This window comes from Patagioenas fasciata, chromosome 33 (genome assembly GCF_037038585.1).
Source record: "Patagioenas fasciata isolate bPatFas1 chromosome 33, bPatFas1.hap1, whole genome shotgun sequence".
Lineage (NCBI taxonomy): Eukaryota > Metazoa > Chordata > Aves > Columbiformes > Columbidae > Patagioenas > Patagioenas fasciata.
In genome coordinates, this window is record NC_092552.1 from 231783 (window position 1) to 243318 (window position 11536).

The 11536-nt window shown below is 69.6% G+C and overlaps 2 protein-coding genes across 2 annotated transcripts; one reads left to right on the plus strand and one right to left on the minus strand.

Moving 5' to 3' along the window:
* The first annotated feature begins 1823 nt into the window (after positions 1-1823).
* Positions 1824-8874, plus strand: ERCC1 (ERCC excision repair 1, endonuclease non-catalytic subunit). The gene is made up of 8 exons (XM_065859474.2): positions 1824-2159; positions 3050-3153; positions 4953-5052; positions 6233-6309; positions 6747-6846; positions 7904-7975; positions 8062-8130; positions 8582-8874. The coding sequence occupies exons 1-8, from the start codon at positions 1824-1826 to the stop codon at positions 8654-8656; spliced, it is 933 nt and encodes a 310-aa protein (XP_065715546.2). The 3' UTR covers positions 8657-8874.
* Positions 8875-8908: 34 nt separating this feature from the next.
* POLR1G (RNA polymerase I subunit G) lies at positions 8909-11463 on the minus strand. Its single transcript, XM_065859475.2, has 3 exons — positions 11374-11463; positions 10319-10436; positions 8909-9289 (listed from the first exon to the last, which is right to left on the minus strand). The coding sequence occupies exons 1-3, from the start codon at positions 11378-11380 to the stop codon at positions 8911-8913; spliced, it is 504 nt and encodes a 167-aa protein (XP_065715547.1). The 5' UTR covers positions 11381-11463; the 3' UTR covers positions 8909-8910.
* Positions 11464-11536: the final 73 nt, after the last annotated feature.

Sequence of the window (11536 nt, forward strand, 5' to 3'; positions counted from 1 at the left end):
CACCAACGCACCCCGTGCAACACCAACACACCCCATGCAACACCAACACAGCCCGTGCAACACCAACACAGCCTGTGCAACACCAACACACCCCGTGCAACACCAACACAGCCTGTGCAACACCAACACAGCCTGTGCAACACCAACACACCCCATGCAACACCAACACAGCCTGTGCAACACCAACGCACCCCGTGCAACACCAACACAGCCTGTGCAACACCAACGCACCCCGTGTAACACCAACACAGCCCGTGCAACACCAACACACCCCGTGCAACACCAACACACCCCATGCAACACCAACACACCCCGTGCAACACCAACACAGCCCGTGCAACACCAACGCACCCCGTGCAACACCAACGCAGCCCATGCAACACCAACACAGCCCATGCAACACCAACGCACCCCGTGCAACACCAACACAGCCCATGCAACACCAACACAGCCTGTGCAACACCAACGCAGCCCGTGCAACACCAACACAGCCCGTGCAACACCAACACAGCCTGTGCAACACCAACACACCCCATGCAACACCAACACACCCCATGCAACACCAACGCACCCCGTGCAACACCAACACAGCCCGTGCAACACCAGGGTGCTCGTGCAAGGCTTGTGCAGCCCATACAACACCAACATACCCTGTGCAACACCAGGGTGCTCGTGCAAGGCTCCTGTGCCCGTGCAACACCAACACAGCCCGTGCAACACCAGGGTGCTCGTGCAAGGCTCCTGTGCCCCGTGCAAGGCTCCTGTGCCCTGTGCAAGGCTTGCACAGCCCATACAACACCAACGCACCCCGTGCAACACCAGGGTGCTCGTGCAAGGCTCCTGTGCCCCGTGCAAGGCTCCTGTGCCCTGTGCAAGGCTTGCACAGCCCATACAACACCAACGCACCCCGTGCAACACCAGGGTGCCCGTGCAAGGCTCCTGTGCCCGTGCAAGGCTCCTGTGCCCGTGCAAGGTTTGCACAGCCCGTGCAACACCAACACATCTCATGTCCATGTGGTCCCCATAGGGTGCTGTGGGGTGTCCATAGGGTCCCCACGGGGTGTCCATGGGGTGCTATAGGGTGCTGTGGGGTACCATGGGGTGTCTATGGGGTGCTGTGGGGTACCATGGGGTGTCTATGGGGTGTCCATGGGGTGCTGTGGGTGCTATAGGGTGCTGTGGGGTACCATGGGGTGTTTATGGGGTGCTGTGGGGTATCCATGGGGTGCTGTGGGTGCTATAGGGTGCTGTGGGGTACCATGGGGTGTCTATGGGGTGCTGTGGGTCCTATAGGGTGCTGTGGGGTGTCCATAGGGTCCCCATGTGGTGTCTATGAGGTGCTATAGGGTGCTGTGGGGTCCCTGTGGGGTGCTATAGGGTGCTGTGGGGTCCCTATGGGGTGTCTATGGGGTGCTGTGGGTGCTATAGGGTGCTGTGGGGTGTCCATAGGGTCCCTATGGGGTGTCTATGGGGTGTCTATGGGGTCCCTATGTGGTCCCTATGGGGCGCTGTGGGTGCCGTGGGTCCCCGGGCGGGCCCGCAGCCGTTGGTGGGTGCGGTGCCGGTGACGTCAGGACATCGGCACCCGGTGACGTCAGCACCCGGTGACGTCAGCCCAGCTGCGGCCACACGTCACCGCCGGGGTCACCGGGGTCACCGGGGGAGGGGTGGGGGGGGGCTGTGACGCCACACCCCCCGGGACCCCTCCCGGTGCCACACGGGCTGGGGACACGGGGGGGGACACGGGGGGACACATGGGGACATGGGTGGGGACACGGACCAGGGCGTGGGGACACGCTTGGAGGAACTCACGTGTGATTGACATGAGAGTGACCAATCGCCGCGCGGCGGGGGCGTGGCTCCAGCCCCGGAACCCCGCCCACCAGTATAAGAGCGGGAGGCGCGTTTGTTACGCATGCGCAAGAGTCGCCCGGGCGGGGGGAGGTGGTGCTGCGTGCGTGATTGACAAGACAGCGGCCAATCGCTGCGCGGAGGGGGCGGGGTTCCCAGGCGGGGGCCAATCGCCGCGCGGAGGGGGCGTGGCCGCGGCCGTCATGGCGGGGGCCGAGCGGGACCCGGCCGGTCCCGGGGAGCCGGCCCCGTTGCCCGCGCTCAAACCGGGCGGCAAGAGCAGCGCCATCGTGGTCAGCCCGCGGCAGGTGGGGGACACGCGGGGACCGGCCCCCGGTGTCGTGGGGGGACACGGGGACACGCGGGGACCGGCACTCGGTGTCGTGGGGACACACGGGGACACGCGGGGACCGGCACTCGGTGTCGTGGGGACACACGGGGACACGCGGGGACACGCAGGAGGACACGGGGGGACACATGGAGACTGTCCCCCGGTGTCGTGGGACACAAGGGGACACACGGGGACCGGCCCTCGGGTGTCGTGGGACACGCGGGGACACGCGGGGACACACGGGGACCGGCATTTGGTGTCGTGGGACACAAGGGGACACGCGGGGACACGCAGGGACACACGGGGACCGGCCCTCGGGTGTAGTGGGGACACACGGGGACACTCGGGGACACACGGGGACCGGCCCCCGGTGTCGTGGGTTAACACGGGGACATATGGGGACTGTCCCCTGATGTCCTGGGGACACACGGGGACACCCGGGGTCTGTCCCCTGGTGTCGTGGGTTAACACGGGGACACATGGGGACCAGACCCCGATGTCATGGGGACACATGGGGACCAGCCCCCGGTATCATGGGGACACATGGGGACCGTCCCCTGGTGTCATGGGACACACGGGGACACATGGGGACCATGGGGACCGTCCCCCAGTGTCAGGGACACCCGGGGACTGTCCCCCGGTGTCGTGGGACACTCGGGGACACATGGGGACCGTCCCCTGGTGTGGGTTAACACGGGGACACCCGGGGACTGTCCCCTGGTGTCGTGGGACACAGGGGGACACATGGGGACCGTCCCCTGGTGTGGGTTAACACGGGGACACCCGGGGACTGTCCCCCGTGTCGCGTGTTGACGTGGGGACACCTGGGGACACCTGGGGACACGGTGGCCCGTCCGCTGTCCCCAGCGCGGGAACCCGGTGCTGCGGTTCATCCGCAACGTCCCCTGGGAGTTCGGTGACATCGGCCCCGACTACGTGCTGGGACAGAGCAGCTGCGCCCTGTTCCTCAGGTAGGGGACAGCGACCCGCGGGGGCACATGGGGGTCCCGGGGTCCTGGGGGTGTCCCTGGGGGTGTCCCAGGGGTCCTAGAGGTGTCACCTGGGGTCCCTGCGGTGGCACATGGGGGTCCCGGGGTCCTGGGGGTGTCCCTGGGGGTGTCCCAGGGGTCCTAGAGGTGTCACCTGGGGTCCCCGCTGTGGCACATGGGGGTCCCAGGGGTCCTGAGCGTGTCCCTGGGGGTGTCCCAGGGGTCCTAGAGGTGTCACCTGGGGTCCCCGCTGTGGCACATGGGGGTCCCAGGGGTCCTGGGGGTGTCCTGGGGGTGTCCCTGGGGGTCCTGGGGGTGCCCTAGGGGTCCTAGAGGTGTCACCTGGGGTCCCTGCGGTGGCACATGGGGGTCCCGGGGGTCCTGAGGGTGTCCCTGGAGGTCCTGGGGGTGTCCCAGGGGTCCTAGAGGTGTCACCTGGGGTCCCCGCGGGGGCACATGGGGGTCCCGGGGGTCCTGAGGGGGTCCTGGGGGTGTCCCTGGGGGTCCTGGGGGTGTCCCAGGGGTCCTAGAGGTGTCACCTGGGGTCCCTGCGGTGGCACATGGGGGTCCCGGGGTCCTGGGGGTGTCCCAGGGGTCCTAGAGGTGTCACCTGGGGTCCCCGCTGTGGCACATGGGGGTCCCAGGGGTCCTGGGGGTGTCCTGGGGGTGTCCCTGGGGGTCCTGGGGGTGCCCTAGGGGTCCTAGAGGTGTCACCTGGGGTCCCTGCGGTGGCACATGGGGGTCCCGGGGGTCCTGAGGGTGTCCCTGGAGGTCCTGGGGGTGTCCCAGGGGTCCTAGAGGTGTCACCTGGGGTCCCCGCGGGGGCACATGGGGGTCCCGGGGGTCCTGAGGGGGTCCTGGGGGTGTCCCTGGGGGTCCTGGAGGTGTCCCAGGGGTCCTAGAGGTGTCACCTGGGGTCCCTGCGGTGGCACATGGGGGTCCCGGGGTCCTGGGGGTGTCCCAGGGGTCCTAGAGGTGTCACCTGGGGTCCCCGCTGTGGCACATGGGGGTCCCAGGGGTCCTGGGGGTGTCCTGGGGGTGTCCCTGGGGGTCCTGGGGGTGCCCTAGGGGTCCTAGAGGTGTCACCTGGGGTCCCTGCGGTGGCACATGGGGGTCCCAGGGGTCCTGAGGGGGTCCTGGGGGTGTCACCTGGGGTCCCCGCTGTGGCACATGGGGGTCCCGGGGGTCCTGGGGGTGTCCCTGGGGGTCCTGGGGGTGCCCTAGGGGTCCTAGAGGTGTCACCTGGGGTCCCCGCAGGGGCCCATGGGGGTCCCGGGAGTCCTGGGGGTGTCCCTGGAGGTCCTGGGGGTGTCCCAGGGGTCCTAGAGGTGTCACCTGGGGGTGTCCCAGGAGTCATGGGGGTCCTAGGGGTGTCCCTGGTGTCACTTGGGGGTCCTGGGGTGTCCCCTGGGGTCTTGGGGGTGTCCTCGTTGTCACCGTGGGTGTCCTGGGGGTGTCCCCATGTCCCTGTCCCCCCCAGCCTGCGGTACCACCACCTGCACCCCCAGTACGTGCACGAGCCCCCTCCGTCCCTCGTGTCCCCATGTCCCCATGTCCCTGGGGGTGTCCCCATGTCCCCACGGTGTCCCCGTGTCCCCCCCAGCCTGCGGTACCACCACCTGCACCCCCAGTACGTGCACGAGCCCCCTCCGTCCCTGGTGTCCCCACGGTGTCCCATGTCCCATGTCCCCGTGTCCCCACGGTGTCCCCATGTCCCCGGGGGTGTCCCATGTCCCCATGTCCCCGGGGGTGTCCCCATGTCCCCACGGTGTCCCCCCCAGCCTGCGGTACCACCACCTGCACCCCCAGTACGTGCACGAGCGGCTGCGCCAGCTGGGCCGGAGCTACGCGCTGCAGCTGCTGCTGCTGCAGGTGGACGTGGTGAGAGCCCGGTCCCCATGGCCCCTGTCCCCTGTCCCCCCTGTCCCCATGGCCCCTGTCCCCATGGCCCTGTCCCCATGGCCCTGTCCCCATGGCCCCTGTCCCCCCAGTCCCCATGGCCCCTGTCCCCATGGCCCTGTCCCCATGGCCCTGTCCCCATGGCCCCTGTCCCCCCAGTCCCCATGGCCCTGTCCCCATGGCCCTGTCCCCATGGCCCCTGTCCCCCCTGTCCCCATGGCCCCTGTCCCCATGGCCCTGTCCCCATGGCCCTGTCCCCATGGCCCCTGTCCCCCCAGTCCCCATGGCCCTGTCCCCATGGCCCTGTCCCCATGGCCCCTGTCCCCCCTGTCCCCATGGCCCCTGTCCCCATGGCCCTGTCCCCATGGCCCCTGTCCCCCTGGTCCCCATGACCCCGGTCCCCATGACCCCTGTCCCCATGGCCCTGTCCCCATGGCCCCTGTCCCCATGGCCCCTGTCCCATGGCCCCTGTCCCCTGTCCCCATGTCTGTCTGTCTGTCCCCATGTCTGTCCGTCTGTCCTGTGTCCCCCTGTCCGTCTGTCCTGTGTCCCCCTGTCCGTCTGTCCCGTGTCCCCATGTCTGTCCCGTGTCCCCCTGTCCGTCCGTCCCGTGTCCCCCTGTCTGTCTGTCCCCATGTCTGTCTGTCTGTCCCCCTGTCCATCCGTCCCCTGTCCCCATGTCCGTCCATCCCGTGTCCCCATGTCTGTCCCGTGTCCCCATGTCTGTCCCCTGTCCCCATGTCTGTCCGTCCATCCCGTGTCCCCATGTCTGTCCCGTGTCCCCATGTCCGTCCGTCCCGTGTCCCCATGTCTGTCCGTCCGTCCCGTGTCCCCATGTCTGTCCGTCCCGTGTCCCCATGTCTGTCCGTCCTGTGTCCCCCTGTCCGTCCCGTGTCCCCATGTCTGTCCGTCCCGTGTCCCCCTGTCCATCCCATGTCCCCATGTCTGTCCCCCTGTCCGTCCGTCCCATGTCCCCATGTCCGTCCGTCCCGTGTCCCCATGTCCGTCCCGTGTCCCCATGTCCGTCCGTCCCGTGTCCCCATGTCCGTCCCGTGTCCCCATGTCCGTCCCGTGTCCCCATGTCCGTCCGTCCCGTGTCCCCATGTCCGTCCCGTGTCCCCCTGTCCGTCCCGTGTCCCCATGTCCGTCCCATGTCCCACAGGGGGACCCTCAGCAGGCGCTGAAGGAGCTGGGCAAGGTTTGCATCCTGACGGACTGCACGCTGCTGCTGGCCTGGAGGTACCGGGGAACTGGGGACCCCCTGCACCCCCATACCCCCCAGGGACCCCCTGTGCCCCCCCCTGTGCCCCCCCTGCACGCTGCTGCTGGCCTGGAGGTACCGGGGAACTGGGGGACCCCCTGCACCCCCATACCCCCCAGGGACCCCCTGTGCCCCCCCCTGTGCCCCCCCTGCACGCTGCTGCTGGCCTGGAGGTACCGGGGAACTCAGGGACCCCCCCGTACCCCCCCATATCCCCCCGAGGACCCCCTGTGTCCCCCACTGTTCCAGGGTGCAGCAGATTTTGGGGTCCCCCCAGCCCCGAGGAGGCCGGGGGGGGGTCACTGACTTTGGGGTTCACTGATTCTGGGGTCCCCCAGCCCCGAGGAGGCCGGGGGGGGTTCACTGATTTTGGGGTTCACTGATTTTGGGGTCCACTGATTTTGGGGTCCCCCAGCCCCGAGGAGGCCGCCCGGTACCTGGAGACGTTCAAGGCGTACGAGCAGAAACCCCCGGATCTGCTGATGGAGCGGCTGCAGCCGCACTTCCTGCCCCGGGTGAGACGGGGGGGACCCCAACATCGGGGGGCCCTGAACCCCCAAACCCCTGAACCCCCATACCGGGGTCTGGGGGGCCCCTCTGCACCCCCCGAGCTGCTGATGGGGCGGCTGCAGCCGCACTTCCTGCCCCGGGTGAGACGGGGGGGGAACCCCAACATTGGACCCTGAACCCCAACATCTGGGGTCCCCTGACCACCCCCTGCACCCCAATGCGTGACCCCCCCTGACCCCCCTGCACCCCAATCTGGGGTCTTGACCCCCCCCTGCACCCCAATGCGTGACCCCCCCCTGACCCCCCTGCACCCCAATCTGGGGTCTTGACCCCCCCTGCACCCCAATGCGTGACCCCCCCTGACCTCCCTGCACCCCAATCTGGGGTCCCCTGACCCCCCCCCGCACCCCAATGTGTGACCTCCCCTGACCTCCCCTGCACCCCAATGCGTGACCCCCCCAACCCCCCCCGCACCCCAATCTTGGGTCCTGACCCCCCCCACACACCCCAATGCGTGACCCCCCCTGCACCCCAGTCTGGGGTCCCCTGACCCCCCCCCGCACCCCAATGCGTGACCCCCCCTGACCCCCCCTGCACCCCGGTCTGGGGTCCCCTGACCCCCCCCCGCACCCCAATGCGTGACCCCCCCCAACCTCCCCTGCACCCCAATCTGGGGTCCCTGACCCCCCCCCGCACCCCAATGCGTGACCCCCCCCTGACCCCCCCTGCAACCCAGTCTGGGGTCCCTGACCCCCCCCGGCCCCAATGTGACCCCCCCCGCCCCCAATGTGCCCCCCCCCCCCAATGTGCCCCCATGCGCCCCAGTGTGCCCCCCACCCCAATGTGCCCCCCCCCCCCAATGTGCCCCCGTGCACCCCAATGTGCCCCCCCCCAATGTGCCCCCCCCCAATGTGCCCCCCCAATGTGCCCCCCCCATGTGCCCCCCCCCCCAATGTGCCCCCCCCAATGTGCCCCCCCCCCCAATGTGCCCCCCCCAATGTGCCCCCCCCCCAATGTGCCCCCCCCCCCCCCAATGTGCCCCCCCCAACGTGCCCCCCCCAGCTGAGCGACTGCCTGAGCAGCCTCCGATCGGTGACCAAGCCGGACGCCCTGAGCCTCCTCACGGCGTTTGGGGTGAGCCCCCCAAAAGAGACCCCGGGGGGGGGGGCACGGGGTGCTGGGGACCCCCCCTCACCCCCAAACCCCCCCTGCCCCCCCAGTCGCTGGCAAACGTGGTCCGTGCGTCCCGCCAGGAGCTGTCCCTCTGTCCCGGGATCGGGCCCCAGAAGGTGAGTGGGGACACGGGGGGGACGTGGGGACACGGGGGGGACATGGGGACACGGGGGGGACGTGGGGACATGGGGGAGGACGTGGGGACATGGGGGGGGGGACGTGGGGACACGGGGGGGGACGTGGGGACATGGGGGAGGACATGGGGACATGGGGGGGGGACGTGGGGACACGGGGGGGACGTGGGGACATGGGGGGGGGACGTGGGGACACGGGGGGGACGTGGGGACATGGGGGGGGGACGTGGGGACACGGGGGGGGACGTGGGGACATGGGGGAGGACGTGGGGACATGGGGGGGGGACGTGGGGACACGGGGGGGACGTGGGGACACGGTGTGGGGGGGACGTGGGGACACAGGGGGGGACACGGGGGGGGGCGTGGGGACACAGTGGGGGATGTGGGGACACGGGGGGGCCGTGGGGGACACCCTGCCCCCCTTTGCCCCCAGGCCAAGCGTTTGTTCGACGTCCTGCACGAGCCCTTCCTCACGGCCCCAGAAAGGAGCCAGGGACCCCCCAAGTGAGGGGCCGACCCCCCCAAGTCACCCAGTGCCCCCCCCAAGTGAGGGGCCGACCCCCCCAAGTGACCCAGTGCCCCCCCCAAATGAGGGGCTGACCCCCCCAAGTGACCCAGTGCCCCCCCCCAAATGAGGGGCTGACCCCCCCAAGTGACCCAGTGCCCCCCCCAAATGAGGGGCCGACCCCCCCAAGTGACCCAGTGCCCCCCCAAAATGAGGGGCTGACCCCCCCGAACGCCCCAGTGCCCCCCTCTCTGGTTTCATAATAAACGCCCTTTATTGGTACCAAGGGCTCTGGGGGGGGGGGGCACACACGGGGCCCCCCCGCGGTCACCGCGGCTCCTCCCCCCTGCGCTTCCTCCTCCTGGGGGTGCCCCCGCTGCCGGGGGGGGTCCCGGGGGCGCCGCGGTGCCGCGGGGGGGGTCCCCGAGGCGGGGGGGGTCCCCGAAGCGCCGGGCGATGCTGATGCAGCCGCGCAGGGGGGCGCAGCGCAGGGGGGGGGGCAGGAGCAGCAGGGGGGCGCCCGCCCCCCCCGGGCCCCCCCGCACCCCGTACAGCTGGGGGGGTCCCTCGGGGGCTCCGTCCTGGGGGGGCCGCAGCTGCCCCCCCCCGGCCAGCGGCACCGCGCAGCCGTCCAGGCTGGGGGGACAGGGGCGGTGTCACCCCCCCGCGGCACCCGTGTCACCCCCTGACCCCCCCATTGTCACCAGTGTCACCCCCCCGCGGCACCGGTGTCACCCCCGACCCCCCCATTGTCACCAGTGTCACCCCCCCGCGGCACCGGTGTCACCCCCTGACCCCCCCATTGGCGCCGGTGTCACCCCCTGACCCCCCCATTGTCACCAGTGTCACCCCCCCGTGGCACCGGTGTCACCCCCTGACCCCCCCATTGTCACCAGTGTCACCCCCCCATTGGCACCGGTGTGAACCCCCCCGTGTCACCACAGCCTGTCCCCCCCTGCCCCAGTGACACTGTGATCCCCCCAGTGTCCCTGTCCCCTGTCCTTGTCTCTGTGTCTCCCTCATGTCCCCTGTCCCCATGTCCCCCTGTCCTGTCTCCATGTCCCTGTGTCCCCATGTCCCACATGTCCCTGTGCCCCATGTCCTGTCCCCATGTCCTGTCCCCTGTGCCCATGTCCCTGTCCCCTGTCCCCATGTCCCCCTGTCCTGTCTCCATGTCCCTGTGTCTCCATGTCCCACATGTCCCTGTGCCCCATGTCCTGTCCCCATGTCCTGTCCCCTGTCCCCATGTCCCTGTGCCCATGTCCCTGTCCCATGTCCCCTGTCCCCATGTCCCTGTCCCTGTCCCCATGTCCCCCTGTCCTGTCTCCATGTCCCTGTGTCCCCATGTCCCACATGTCCCTGTGTCCCCATGTCCCACATGTCCCTGTGCCCCATGTCCTGTCCCCGTGTCCCCTGTCCCCATGTCCCCTGTGCCCATGTCCCCATGTCCCCCGTCCCCATGTCCCCCGTCCCCATGTCCTGTCCCCTGTCCCCTGTCCCTGTCCCCTGTCCCTGTCCCCATGTCCCTGTCCCCATGTCCTGTCCCCCTGTCCCTGTCCCCATGTCCCCGTCCCTGTCCCCATGTCCCTGTCCCCATGTCCCCCTGTCCCTGTCCCTGTCCCCTGTCCCCTGTCCCCATGTCCTGTCCCCTGTCCCCGTCCCCACCTGTGCGGGCAGAGGTCGGCGGGTGCCCGGATGAGCCAGATCTCGCTGTTGGGCCCCCCCAGGGTCCCCCCCGGGGGCGCCGCCTCGAACTCGGGGGGGCAGCGGAACCGCACGGGGCCTGGGGGAGCTGGCGCTGTCCCCCGTGTCCCCCATGTCCCCCGTGTCCCCCATGTCCCCCGTGTCCCCACCGTGTCCCCCGTGTCCCCCATGTCCCCCGTGTCCCCACCATGTCCCTCGTGTCCCCCATGTCCCCCGTGTCCCCCCATGTCCCCCGTGTCCCCCGTGTCCCCACCGTGTCCCCCGTGTCCCCCATGTCCCCCGTGTCCCCCCATGTCCCCCGTGTCCCCCATGTCCCCCGTGTCCCCCCCGTGTCCCCACCGTGTCCACCGTGTCCCCCGTGTCCCCTGTGTCCCCATGTCCCCCCTCTCCCCACCATGTCCTCCGTGTCCCCACCATGTCCCCCGTGTCCCCCGTGTCCCCACCGTGTCCCCCGTGTCCCCACCATGTCCCCCCGTGTCCCCCCATGTCCCCCCACACCTCCCATATCCCCATACCCCCCATGTCCCCCTATGCACCCATGTCCTCATGTCCCCATATCCCCCTGTGTCCCCCATATCCCCCTGTGTCCCCATGTCCCCCCATATCCTCATAATGTCCCCCCATATCCCCCATGTCCCCCTGTGTCCCCCCATATCCCCATAATGTCCCCCCGTGTCCCCATATCTTCCATGTCCCCCCATGTCCCTATGTCCCCATATGTCCCCAATGTCCCCCCATATCCTCATGTCCTCCCATGCCCCCCCATGTCCCCCCGTCCCCCCATGTCCCCCCATATCCCCCCGTGTCCCCCATGTCCCTTCATATCCCCCATATCCCCATAATGTCCCCCCGTGTCCCCAATGTCCCCCATATCCCCACAATGTCCCCCCGTGTCCCCCCATCTGCCCCCCCATGTCCCCCCATCTCCCCATAACGTCCCCCGTGTCCCCCATATCCCAATAATGTCCCCAATGTCCCCAATATCCCCATAGCGTCCCCCGCGTCCCCCCGCTCACCCTCCATGTGTCGCCGCGTGCCCCGCGTGGCCCCGCCCCCCGCGGTCGCGCCCACTCCTCCGCTGAGCGCGGGAGCGTTTCCCGCCCCCCCCCACCTCGCGGGGCACTTGGTTCGCTCCGGCGGCGGAGGGAGCGGGTGGGCGGTGCCCGCCTCTTGGCCCCG

What these genes read in the sequence shown, in the direction of transcription:
- ERCC1 (XM_065859474.2), top strand. Translation starts at nt 1,824, where the DNA reads ATGAGAGTGACCAATCGCCGCGCGGCGGGGGCGTGGCTCCAGCCCCGG. An exon ending in TGCTGCTGCAGGTGGACGTG is followed by an intron (nt 5,053 to 6,232) that starts GTGAGAGCCCGG and finishes CATGTCCCACAG; the next exon opens with GGGGACCCTCAGCAGGCGCT. An exon ending in AGCCGCACTTCCTGCCCCGG is followed by an intron (nt 6,847 to 7,903) that starts GTGAGACGGGGG and finishes TGCCCCCCCCAG; the next exon opens with CTGAGCGACTGCCTGAGCAG.
- POLR1G (XM_065859475.2), bottom strand. An exon ending in GCCGACCTCTGCCCGCACAG is followed by an intron (nt 9,290 to 10,318) that starts GTGGGGACGGGG and finishes CTGTCCCCCCAG; the next exon opens with CCTGGACGGCTGCGCGGTGC.